This window comes from Poecilia latipinna, unplaced genomic scaffold (assembly GCF_001443285.1).
Source record: "Poecilia latipinna isolate Pla-1442-1.1 unplaced genomic scaffold, P_latipinna-1.0 Scaffold74, whole genome shotgun sequence".
NCBI lineage: Eukaryota > Metazoa > Chordata > Actinopteri > Cyprinodontiformes > Poeciliidae > Poecilia > Poecilia latipinna.
Window position 1 is genome coordinate 382,849 of NW_015112690.1, and position 13,816 is coordinate 396,664.

The 13,816-nt window shown below is 39.4% G+C and overlaps 1 protein-coding gene across 4 annotated transcripts in view; it reads left to right on the forward strand.

Annotated features, from left to right (window-relative positions):
* Positions 1–2,361: 2,361 nt before the first annotated feature.
* LOC106935959 (collagen alpha-1(XVIII) chain-like) overlaps positions 2,362–13,816 on the forward strand; it is a 62,699-nt gene continuing 51,244 nt past the window's right edge. The window contains exons 1-2 of one of the 4 annotated variants that reach the window (XM_015016714.1): positions 2,362–2,620; positions 2,711–2,781. In XM_015016714.1, the coding sequence (XP_014872200.1) occupies positions 2,610–2,620; positions 2,711–2,781 (82 nt within the window). In that variant the 5' untranslated portion in view covers positions 2,362–2,609. The remainder of the gene's footprint in view (positions 2,621–2,710; positions 2,782–13,816) is intronic. The other 3 variants (XM_015016707.1, XM_015016724.1, XM_015016731.1) reach the window with 3 other exon arrangements.

Below are 13,816 nucleotides of genomic sequence, written 5' to 3' on the forward strand. Positions count from 1 at the left end.
TTCTGAGATTAATTCCAATTTTTTTTTCTAGCAAATTTATGACTTTAGAAACTCAGAAATGTCGATGTTTTTTTTTCTCGAAAAATTTTTGAGATTAATTTCAAAATAAATATATATATTTTTGCTGAAATTTTCTCCTTTTTTATTTATTTTTTATATCTGCAATTATGACCTAACATACCTAAAGCCAGACACAGACCCAGCTTGGATTTGAAAAACTGCTTTATTTAAAATCCACTAATCTGCTGAAACATCAACTACCTTTTTGCAAAGAATATGCAGAATTTGCACAACACAAAACTGATTCCAACCACTGTGTGACACCAAAAGCTTCCAGAATGAAGCTGAGAACTACAGACGCTATAAGCATCATTTCCCGTTCAGCTTTGCCCTCAGAGAGCCATTTGTCAGAGGCAGTGAGGTGCCAGCAGTCACTGGAATATCAGTAGATGGCAGCCGCAGTGGTCAGGATGTCAGGAAGACGGATGCCGCCTCTTGAACGGCGTCGCTCATGAAGCGTGATGGCTCTTATCCGTCTGAGCTGTCAGAGTCGAGGTTCTAACACATCCTTATCTGCCCTCCACCCTGCCTGCTGCTGAGGTTGCTCCTACATTTCCAGGCAGATCCCATTTGGCACCAAAACCTCATTTTTTCAAATTGAAAGTCTCCAATTTAAAACAAAATTCTAAGCGATTTTTAAGATGTCTGTCTACTTTGTTCTCAATAAGAGGCTGTTTGAGAGTTTTTGTTGATTGTAGGTTGTTGTAGTGATCAGGGGAATCACTGGTTGTTCACATCCAAACTGGCTGCTGTGAGCAGACCTGTGAAGGCCAGAAAACAGACATCAGTCCAGTTCAGCCATGGGGAGGAAAAATGTTCCCATGAGACGCCTGCAGTCATGGGAAAAGCTAAACGGACACCATGACTCAGTAGCTTGTAGAGGAACCTTCAGTTTGAAGTAGTTCTTTTATGCAAGACATCATCAGTTTTCACATCATCACAGAAGAATTTGTACCGACTTTCCTTGGCCGCATTGTTCCAGTTCATTGAGGTTTGTTGGCGTTTGCTTTCTTAGGTCCCACCGCAGCATTTCCATTAGACCGAGCCTGGTCTGGATCATGAAATGCTTATTTTCCCCACTTTTAGCCATCATTTATACATTCACTGCTTTATTTAGGGCGTTTGTCCTGTTGGTCGTCCAGTTTGGGTCGAACTTCAGTCATCTGACAGATGACTCCATACTTTCCTTCATATATAAAAGAGTGTATTATATATACAGGTCTGTAAAAAACGACGAGCCCGCTGCACCAAACCCCATTGAAAACCTGGTGGTTTTTCCACCAAATATTGATTTCTGAGCTCTTCCTGAGTTAAAACATTAATATTGTTTCTAAATGAATATGAACTTGTTTTCTTTGCATTATTTGAGCTCTGAAAGTGCTGCATCTTTTTCATTCTTTTGACTGTTTCTCATTTTCTGCACATAAATACTAAAGTTTTGCTGGGCATTTTTGGAGATATGCTGTCAGTAGTTCATAGAAGAACAAAGTTCATTTTATTCAAACATTTACCTGTAGAGTAAAATCAGAGAAGCTGATCGTTTTAATTGGTCTCTTAAATTTTTTCCAGAGCTGTAATTTGCCTTTTCTTTTTTGGTGTTTTACAACATCACCATTACAGAGAACATTGTTCTTAATAACTTGTGGTTCATTTTAATGGAAACTTATTTGTTCTGCCACATTTTTTGAGGGAACGAAGTGGTGTTTTGGTCTGAATGAGTCGTTCCTGTTCTGTGCTTTTTTTTTCTTTGGTAGAAAGAAAAACATTAAACAATGTTGCATATGGAAATAATCAAGCTTTAATTTATCATGTAATTAATTGGTTTAATGTTTATTCAGGCTTAATCAAATGTCTTATGATGCATTTAAATCCCAAAAAGTATGTTTTTTGTTTTTTTTTAATATTTTTTTCTAGCATTTAGTCAATCCCTGTATAAGGTTTCTACAATAAGAAGCTAGCAGATTAAGCTAAATCTGTTTTAGTTTTATTTTTAAGTCCAGATTCTTTATTTGGGAAACTTCTGCATGTGTTTCAGCGAACGGCAGTTCCCATGCTTATTCAGTGTAGGAGTTTGCACTGAACATACCCCTCATTAAAAATGCTTCTGATGTTGCAAACATCAAGTGCTCTTCCCACAACAAGCCAAGGCCACACAAGGAAAAAAAAAAAAAGGTTTGCAAGCTCCGGAGAAGTGAGAGAAACCGCACCGGTGAAAGGAGGAGCAGGAAGACTGCGGGAGGAGGGCCGGCTCAACCGGAGTGTGTTAATTTGTATCTGGTGCTGTGAAGTCTAGGGGAGGGCTGCATTAGAAAGCGGTGGTCCGTGGAGGAACGGGGAGGGGGGAGTCGGGTTTCAGACCCAGTCCCGATGCACTGAAGCTGCCTTTGTTTGACTGGGAACCAGAGGGAGAGTGAGGAGGAGGAGGAGGAGAAGTTTTTAGCTTGGAGGGAGTGAAAGAGCGACAGAGTGGGCTCCATCTCTCTCTCTGTCACCACCAAATAAATGAAAAGGGAAACTTTAGTGTGGATTTAAGCTCCCCATCAGTGAAGATGGCTTCACGGTAAATGAAACACGGCATATTTTCTGGGAGTAAGTTGATTTGAAACGGTGTTAGTTGGTTTTCTCACTCTCTGGATGTGCTTTTGTGCAGCATTCCTCCCTGGTTCTTTGGATTATCTCTCCTGTGCTGCCATCACTCCTCTGCCTATCAGCTGCTGGACGGTATGTGCACTCGCTCTGCTACTGGAAAAAGTTCTCATTTTACCCCGCTGGTGGAAAAACTACAGCTTCAGAAGTTTGCTTTTGTAAAAATGTGCAACTTGACTTCACTTTTTGAGGAAAACTGTTTTGTTTGTGCTTTGGAACTGGAATTGGCACTATGAACATTTATATTTCAGAAGAATTACAGAAAAACATGCAAAGGTGTCAGTTTACACAAATTCAGATTTTTCTTGCATAATCTCACCAAAAACTCAGTTTTCCTTCTCTGAAACCACCTCATGTATTTTTAATTGAAGGTGTTAAAGCTTTCTGCAAGTCTTGGGTGGTTTAGATCATTTAGAGAGATTTAGAGATCTCTGAGGATCCAAATTTGGACTGGTTTTGGTCTCGCTGCACAAAGCAAAGGTTTGCAATGGAAAATAAGTGTGTGGATGGTAAAACAAAGCCTTCATCAAGCTCTGGAAAGTTTGCACATCATAGGTTGGAGCTTCAGCCCTGACCACAGGGTGAATGATGAAGCACCGTTCAGTTTTATGAGAGTTTTAATTGTTTATGAGCTGATGCGTTTTCTCCAGAATCCTGAGAATTTGAACTTCACTGCTGTAAACCCAACACCCTGACAGCAGAGTGTGTGGCAACATGCCTGGCAGTGATGGTTTGATAATGTGCTTATGGGCTTTTTGAGCCAAGTGTTGAAAAGATTGTAGTTCATTGCTTTTAATGAGACATTTAAAGGAGCAGTTTTAAGTAAAATCTACTTTTTTTGAGCTTTACATCATGTTATTCCCTCATCAAAACATGCCTGGAGTTTTGCCTTGATTCTTTCATGCATGCTTGAGAAACCCTTTAATCTCCATGGCAACCATTCAGCTGTGCAAAACGCCTTGGTGGACGTAGCCCCGCCTTCGAGGACGCAGCTCCTCCTCGGAGCTGCAGTTTCCGAGCTTCCGCCTCAGAGCAGCCCTCTCCCCTCACTCAGCTCCTACAGACTAGCCAGCAGCAATTAGCTAACACCTGGTGGAACTGTGCATCTTCTGAGCTCATTATAGGAGCTTCTTCTCAGTAAAATGCTGATAAAAACATTTTTAAAGGTTTAATAGAGAAGCCATGAAGTTTCAGAAAGAGCAGGAGTTTTTAAAGAGACAGAGGCCCAATTTCATGGTGTTAAATTATCAAGTTAAGTTATATTTGATATGTGTAGCGTTTTTACAACCACTATAGTTAACATAGTTACTTGATTATGCCATAAAGTGGCACTATGTGCCTGGAAACCATAATACTGCCACTTTAAGAGGTCTTCTGCAGGATGCTGGAACTCCGGCTTCACAAAGTTTTCTGCAGACTTGGAGTGCTCGTTGAAATCCTCGTCGACTCTGTTGGCTTAATCTGGTTTTAATTATTTTCCCAGCTCCTGCTTTCGGAGTGTTTTCACAGCTTATGACACGTTTTCAAACCTCGAGCGTTGATCACTTCAACATGTTCCCAATTAAGACTGAACGAAGCACGCATTTCCCACTGCAGTAGCGAAACCCTACAAAGAGCTTCATTGTGTGACTAAGGTTGGAGAAGATGATGCTGAGTCCATCATGGCTAATACGCCGTCATCACTTTCATCACCAGGCTGGAATCCACATCGACATTTGGTGGTTTTTGTTTTTCTATTCGGCTGTTTTGACCTCAGACCTCTGATGTCACAGAGGCACCACTGTCCAGAACTCGTCAGATGATTGTAGGGTCTCATTAGTCGATGGAGATTAAACGGTCCATCTCAGGCTGGAGCTTTCAACAACTGGAGGCACGTTAAAGAAAACTTTGGCTTAAATTATGAGATCATTGGAATATGATCTCTAGAAAGAGATTTTGTTCTGTTAACGCTGCAAAAATCATTGCATTTCATGATGCAGTACTCAAACACAGTACTTTAGTGAAAGTACAAATAAAGACAAAAACGTACACTAGTAAAACTAAATACTTGCTCTTAAATATGCTTAAATTATTGAAGGTAAAAGTAGTTTCTGAACGTATTCGCTGTAGAAAATAATTAAGTTTGCATACTGTATGTGTATTTCTTTTAATACATCAATAATGTGCCATTTTAATGAACAGATTGTTTTATTGTTTTTGGTGCATATGTGACACTTGGATTTGTTCTGTGCATCATAATGCCATGGAAAACCTGCGTAGCTAAATGCCATTAAGCTAAACCAATGCAGTATTTTAACAGTATTAAACACAAAGAAGTTATGATTAAATCTGATTAAGTAGCAAAGTAACGGGTGTATAGTAACCACTGGATATGTACCAGCACAGATTATTAGCACATTATTCTGAAAACTAGGAGATCATTCGTCAAAGAACCAGTCAAAAGGACCAAAAGTAACTCTGGAGGAGCTGCAGAGAGCCACAGCTCGGGTGGAATGCCAGGTTTGGTGTCGCACAAATCAGAAATATAAAACGGTTTTTAAAAGAAAACTGCTTAAAATAAATTTTTCCCACGAACCAAGTAGAAAACTTAGTCGCTCTGGTCAGATGACCCCGAAATCGAGCTACTTTCCAGCATTAAAATGCGCTGCACATAACCCTAATGGTGAAACACGGTAGTGATGGCATCATGCTGTGGGCACGTGGCTGTAAAAACGTTTGCCAGGCTCTGTGTAGTTGTATGTAAGGCTGCAGAGCTCAGGGCAGTTGTTGGAGCGGTGGCTCCGCTGTCAGGCTGTTTGTCTGTTTGCCATATTTATAATCCACTGCCATGATTCCAATGTTTCTTCAAGACGGAGAGGGAGGGAATAAACGAAGTGTGTGTGTGTTTGTGTGCTGGAGTATGCAGGCTGGCTTGCCAGAGAAGGCACCAGGGACAAATATTTCCAGGCTGCATGCTGTAAATAGTCCTAAAAACAGAGCTGTCGCCACAGCAACATTCCCATTTCTGGGCTTGATTTTTGAGAAGAAGGTGGTATAATGATTTTCCTTTGTCGGGAAAAAGAGCAAATAGTTTCCTACAGGTTTGTCTGTTAGCAGCGTATCCTGCAGGACATTTTCCCTGAAAGCTCTGGCTTTAATTTTGACACAAATGTACAACAACTCCATTCAGAGAGGACTGCCGCATGTTTTAATGCATTATTGCTGTGATTTTACTGAGTTTATTAAGAAATCAAATGAAAACAGTGTAAGAGAACTGTGAAGAATAAACATATGGAAATATTAACAAGGGAATAAAGCTTTTTATTGGTATGCAGAATCCAAATATGTATATGTGGGATGTTTTTGCAGTTTGGTGTCAACATGAGCCCATATAAAACAATAAAATCACTTGTTATGGGAAACCATAAAAGCGTCCCGGTGCTTTGACTCTCCATTAATGCAGACAAACACGCTCTTTAGCGGACACACACACCTGCACCGGCCAAACGGTGATGCTCTCCATCTGCTCTACGCATGATAATTATTTCCACATGATGATGATGATAATTATCTGGGACATGCAGGGCGCTGTTGGTTTGTGGGGAAAATGAAAAAGACGTTGGGGTTGCTGGTGTTGAGGTGGCTACCCTCAGCTGATGAGACCATTATGGTGGACATAATGAGGAAACTGTGTGTGCGCGGCAGACGGCCTTCGTGCCATTTAGAAGTGACGTACCTTATCTAATGCCCAGATGTCTTGTAAAAGAATGACTCGGGGTATTTGTTTCAAAGTGGAGCTGCTATCTATCAACAGTCTCCTAACTGCTGTCTGAGTTAGCTCAGTTAGAAGAAATGCAGAGAATTTGTCACCATGAGAAGTCTTTATTCCCCAAATGAAGCAAACCCAGGCAACGTTTATATATGAAAAAGAAAGATTGTCCCTCTGCTTCCAATTTGGTCGAAGGAATGGTGCACAACAACCACAATATGTTAAATTTACATAAAAAAACTAGCACTGCGCATGGCCCTCCCCTTGTGCCTGTTGTCTGTCTCACCCAATAACACACGCACCTTCAAATGTACAAAAAACCGTCCTTTTCATTTTAAAACAGTCTTTCATCTAAAGTCAAGCCAAAAAGAAATAAATGGGTCATTGGTGGTTTGTATGCTAAAATGTTGTTTTTGCAACTGCAGTTTCTATGGTATGAATCTGATCTAAAGGTTTTAAACTAATATCTTTAAATTGACTCGGATGATTTTAGCAGCACCAGTGTTGCACAGTTAGGAGACTCAAACTGTCTGATTTGGACTTAATAATAAGTCAGGAGCTACTAACTAAACTGATTAAGTGCAATTGAAATGCTGATGTGCACATCTTCAGGTCCTTATGCTGATATGTTTTTGGCTCGATTTTCCCATTCCAATTTTTAGGCCACTAAAGATAATATTATGAGATATTCCTGCTGTAATTGGTGTGTGACGCTGGGACCTCTGCTCTAAAATCGGGGACAGTCAGCATGTTGGATTGTAGCATGTGGGTTGACAAATGAGAACGCAGTCTGTTGCACATATGTAACCAATCAGAAAGCAAAATGATGGACACATGGACGGGAATCCAAAATACAAAAGACAAACAAAAGTCACCAGATGTCTTTTGTATTGTTTTTCTCTGTTAAAACTAGTCTACAAACTATTTCTTCTTCCTTGTCGGTCATGTTTGTTTACACTGGAGCTTGGTTTTAAGAGAGTTCCCACCTGATATGAGTGAAATCTGTAAATCACTCATGATTCAGGAGTAATGGAGCAAAAATTATGTTTAAAGTGCCATGAAGACGAGCTGGGAAGCATGTCTGTGGTTATTTACACTAAAAATCATGTTAGCTTTCAATAATGGACCACAAATGATTTCTTCCTGCGTATGAAGGAACGTTTGACTTAAAACAAGCTCCTATATCTTGCTGGAAAGTTATTTGCAAGTTGGTTTTGTTTTATCTCAGGAGTAAAAAGATATTTGAACCAGAAACTTGACCAAAAATAGTTGCTAAGGTTTTATTTTTGCAAAGTGAGAGCCACATAATGTGTGCTTTTAAAATCTTTCCCAGCATTAATGCGTTTCATAAAAATTAAAGGTATCAATAAATAAGATGCTGGGTGATTTTATAGATCCAAAATAATCTAAACATTTTCTTTTCTCCTCTGTCTGAACTTCCTGAAATGAAGAGTTGGATTTTTATAGTTTGTGTCTGTGTAAGATTTATGCTGCAGCAGTAAAAGCTAAATTTATTTCCAGGCTTTTTGCACATCTCTATAGGGACACCAATCACCATGGAGGGCAATTTGGTCCTAAGAGTTTAACTACCTCTAAGGCTTGTCATCAATTATAGCTTGTAAATCACTCATGATTCAGGAGTAATGGAGCAAAAATAATCATGTTTAAGACGAGCAGGTGAAAGTAGCCTGAAGAGAAGAGCTGCATTAAAATCATGCACATCCAATGTTAGTTATCAATAATACAATGTTTGTTTTAAAATGGATCTCTCTGCAGTGGAACCAGAGGTTTGTACCACTGAGACGGTTTTTAAAATGAGATCAATCTGCTTTGCTGTCCAGTGAGATGCCGATCTGGCATAAAGCAGCAGATTTTGGATTTCTGTGTTTTTGGCAGTGTCAGATCTACAGCTGAGTCCAGAAGTTTACATACGCTGAATAGAAAGATACAAATTTTATTTCTCACACTTTGGAGTTAAACCAGACACAATAATGAGAGAATATATTACATTTATTTATTAATGTCTTCAAAACCAGAATTTTTCGGACATTTTCTCGCTTTTTGTTGACATTGCCTTGAACTCTGTGACCTTGGTCAAATGTTCTGGGTTTCCTTCCACAAGTTCCTCGCCGTTCTGACCCATTCCTCCTGGCAGAACTGGAGCAACCGGGTCAGGTTTGCAGTTTGCCTCCCCTAACTTCTCTATCAGATTGAGGTCAGGCACTAAAACATGGACTTTGTTGCCCTTAAGCTACTTTGTAACCACTTTCAGGGTTTTTTTCCATTTATAAAAGCTTTGCTTTCTGGCTGTTGTCTTTAGATGTTGCTTCAATATTTCTACATAACGTTCTTTCCTTTTGATGCCATCCGGTTTGAGAAGTACAGCCCCACAGCATGATGCTGCCACCACTGTACTACACAGAATCTTATTTTTCCTTCAAATGTACTGATGATTATTGCCAAACACTTCCACTTCAGTTTCATTAGACCACAGAAATGAAGTTCTTGTATGCACTGGAAAACTGCATTCGTTTGAATAATGACTTCCTCCTTGCTGAGCAACATTTCATCCCATGTCGATTCAGGAAACGGAGCACGGTAGACGATGACGACGTCCTGCCAGCTTCAGCAGCGTCTTCACAAGATTTTTGGCTTTTATTCAGGAGGCAATTTGTGTGTTTTGGACCAAAATACGTCTTTCCTGAGTGGTTCCATAGTTAGACATTCCCACCATGTGGACATTTGCATATAATTGATTGAACAGATGAACTGGGAACCTTCTGGTAACTTGTTCCCAAAGGTGAACCAGACTCATGCAGCTCCATGATTCTCTTCCTGGCGATTTACTTTGACCAGAAATGAGTGTTTCAGGTGTGGCAGTAGAATACATCCACAGATATTAATCTATCCAAAGTAGCCAAAGCCATTAGCAAAATGCAAACACCTACCAAAACCTCCATCTAAAACAAAATCCACATTCCCCCAATGAGAGTTGAGCTTTCTTGACTTAAAACCGTTTCTACTAATAATTCAGATTAAAACAGAAACTGATGTTCCTGCCAACGTGAAGCAGTTTTTGGTTCTTTGAATCATTTCGCTGTTTATCTGTCTGCAGATGCTGTTTTCTCCTCCCAACTGTGTTTCTTTGCTTTTGTTGTGACAACTTGCATCTGGATTTCAGTCTCCGTGTCATAAAACAGACCTACACTGCTAACTCTTATGAACTGTGGTAATAATAACTTGGATTAGGGCAGTGGAAACTGCAAAGCAAAACAGAAATAAGTTATAGACAGTTTAGTTGCTGGTTATCTGGTTTAGACTAGCACAGAAGGAGAAACAATGTTAACTGCATCTTTTTCCATTAAACAGCTGAAAACACTGCATTAATTGCAGTAATCGCCAGAGTTCTCGGTAAAAGACTCAGCAGTTTAGTGCTGCCTAGATTTAGGGAATTAAAGTGTTTCCATTCTCGTCCATGTGGTCATGATTGTTTCTTGGCAGCGGTTTTGATGTAGGTCATCTGGAAACCTGGCCTGCAGAGTCGAATCCAGAGAAAAGTCCAACTATGATTTCATGAATAAGCAACAGTTTTAAAAAAAAAAAAAAAAAAGAAGAAGAAGAAAGTCACTCGAGGCTTTTCTGGGCTGAATTTCCCCCTGTGTTCTTGTTTCCATCCTCAGTTCATGACATAATACACAACCGAGTCAGAATCCATCCAGTTTCTACAGGTTTCAGAGGAAAACGCGTCACATTGAACCGAACTCTGAAACATGAGAGGTTGCCATGACAACCAGTAAATGTTTGCTAACGCTAAGGAAGTGGAATCAGATGTTTCCTCATGTCTCTTTGTTTTACAAACTTTAATTTTTATGTCAAACATGAGATTCGTAACAGATCAGACCCACTCTTTCATATATGATCTCTTACAGTTTGTTTATAATAAAACGTCTTTCAAGTAAAACTGTCCATAAAACGCAAATCAGCTCTTTTAAAATTGTCTTTAATGCAGAGTTCAGTCATGTTTTCTGCTCAAACGATTCCCTTTTAGAGCTTATTAAAGTCATATTTGATAATATTCCCTTGACAATTTTTTCTTGTTCGTCTTTAAGAGTCTGAGTCAGACAACTGTGGTTGTTGACTTTCTTGAGTCGACAAACTAGATCAAGATGTTTTGTATTTGTGTATTTTAGGTACAACATTTAGAGCTGTTATTTTTCCCCCACCACAAAACAAACAAAGATCCATTAGCATAAAAGTCAAAATGTGTTTTCTGTCAAAACTTTGGCAATTCACTTTTCTAAATGCTACATTTCTTGTTGGACTCAGCAGAGTCACTATTTTGTTGTTGCAGAAACGTTACTGGTAAGTTAGTTTTGTCTTGTTTCAAATGTAGTAAGATATTTGCAGTAGAAACCAAAATTACTTGGTAAGATTTTGTGTTTTTGCAGAGAAACATGTAAGGAAATAGCCTTTTGTTGGTACTTTTCAGTGGGAATGTAGCAATGAAACCTCACACAGATGTGAAATCCAATCAAAACCAACATGACTAACAATGCAGATACCTGCTTTTCAGCGACAAAATTATCTAAAATGTATAAACCAATCACACAGGAGCCATCAAACACGAATAGCCAAACTTGTCCTGGACAGGAAGAAGTCAGTATTTTAGGACATGGAGCGAGTTTGACAGATGTCTGCTCAAAAGCATGAAACCGGACGACAAACACAGGATGTGGTAATTATAGGAAGGTTGGGGCGTAGAGGGTAAAGGTGTGATGCCACATGTCGCCCTGACCTCCTTTTCGTTTGACCTTAAACTCTTGAAGCTGGTCGTAAAGGGACCAGAGGAAGCCCTGCGACTCGTAAAAGCTTCATGCATTAAATCTTTGTCGCGTTGAATCTGTAAATCCCAAAGATCTGCGCTTAATTTCTTCCCTCTTTATCATAACTTGGACCATCAAAGAGTTTTCCTACTAAAAGCAGCTTTTTTACAGGATGCTGCTTTCATCTTCTGAGCTTTTGAAATTAAGCTAACTCACCGCAGAAACACAAAGTCTAGTTTCTGGTGCATATATTTTAGTACAAAACAAGGCAAAACTAACTTATACGTAACCTTTCAGCAAGATATACAAGCTTGTTTTCAGTAAATAATCCCTTAAAGTTGTAAAAGAAGTACTGGTTCCATTGGCAGATTATTTCACTTATAACAAGACAGTTTTTCCTTGTTAAAAGTGAAATAATCTGAAAGAATTCACTTACTTAAAACAATATCTTGTTGAACGGTTACGTTTTCTACTAAGGTGTTTGCACTAGAAATTAGACCAAAGATACTTGGTAAGATTTTTACAGACTATGGCTTTAAATCTGTGTTTCTCTATGAAAACAATAAAATTGCTGACTGAAGACCCTTTACAGACATAAAAAGACGCCAGTAGTTTAAACGTGCCGCTGGTATTCCTTTCTCCCAGATGAGTAATCCAACCAGCGTTCCCGATCTCTGGACGCTTTCCTGTCGTCCACAATAAGCATTCTGCTTCCAAGCTGTGAATTTGCTGCACATGTACATTCCTCCTTAAAGAAAAACTGGTTATAGATTTGATCTTGTGACATTCTTTTCCATCCAGTGTTTTCCTTCGTGATCAAATGCCTGCTGAGAGAGAAATAAGTCCCAGACCAGCTGGAACAATGCATCTGGAGGAAAATGTGTCAAAAGGCAAAGTGCAGCTGAGTGAAGAGTGAAGTGGAGGGAATGAGAGCAAAGTTGGAGGCGATGCAGCATCTGCAGTCTTAAACAGAACTTATCCATTTACATCTTTATTTATTTAGGATCACCAAACAATTTTAAAGATGATCTAGAAATTTGAAGTCATGATTTCGACACATCTCTCTGTGACCTTTCGTTAAATCATAAATTGATGATTAACACGGTTCTTAGAAAGCAGAGTGTAAGCTCAGGAGCTGCAAACGTCAAGAAATCAGTTGTGCAACAAAATGAAGCACACTGCAAAAACTAAACTGTACTCTGTGTTTTTGGTAGAGTTCATCTGAAAAAAGTGTTTTCGGATTTCAGTTATTCACAAACGTAGTTCCTGTATCAACTATTTTATCGTCCTACCAAATAATTTGTTGTCTGAACTGATAGATCACTCAGGAATCGGCTTGTTTTCTGAAATGGTCCCGTGGTGATGAGCATCACCAGATGGTATCAAACATTAAGATGTGGAACTTGTTTTTTTAAATGAGTTCTTTGCAGCTTCAAATGGAGCCAAATGTTCAAGAGGTGAAAGTTTAGTACTGAAGGCGCAGTACTCGTATAAAAACGCGTTCAGTTCTGAGCGTCAACTAAACGGTCATAATGTTCTGCTTCAGTAAACGCTGTGAAGTGTGTGTTCATATTAGTATACATTCAGCAGCACATCCAAATCTTCTGCTTATTCAAACCAGTTTGAGTTCATTTCCAAGGAACATCTTTTGTTCTTTCCTTTGACTTTATTCTGCGCCTTTTGTTTCCCCTTAACTTTGGTTTCACACCTGACTACCTTGAGGTTCCCGACTGCGCCGGGTCATAAGATCGTTGCCCACGCAACAGAACCTTTAACCTTTGACCTTTGAGCTCCTCGCAGTTTGCTTGAGCTGCATCTCCTGTCTCTGAGATGGACGACTTCTGGAAGTCAGCAGAGCAAACAAAGTCTCAAGTTTAAACTTTCCACCACAGAAACTCGCTCTCTTAATTACAGATTTCTCTTTGTTTGTCGTATCTTTCCTGATGTTCGATCGATATTTGAAAGCGCTGGATGACTTATCTTCTTATTAGAGGAATCAGTGCTGATATGACAGGAATCGTCTTTGGGGGAATCAGGCTTTTTCTCTTCAGAGTGGCAGGTGGGATTACCAATGCAGGCTCTTATGTGTGCTGTCAGCTGGCCTGCAGCTGCCAATGCATTTCCCCAACGCCTCAGCAATAAGCTAATTTACAGCCTGGTCTTAATTTACCTCATTGTTTCACCACAGCTGGCAGATGAACGTCAACAAACGTCTGTCTGATTTCTCTCCTCGGCTCCTTCACAGCCGACATTCACTGCTTCGTCTCTTTAACAGAGGCTTGAACCTCAGTTCACATCTTTAAACACAATTTTTAAAACTAATTGAAGGAATAACATTGTCAGACTTGATGTGGAGATCATTTTTACACTGCAGAAACACAGAATCTTACCATGTTTTTGTGTAGTCTCTAGCACAAATATCTTAGTACATTTTAAAAACAGCAAAACAAATTTTCAGCATTGAAAAATGTTTTAAGTGAAATAATCTGCCAGNATTGCCAAACACTTCCACTTCAGTTTCATTAGACCACAGAAATGA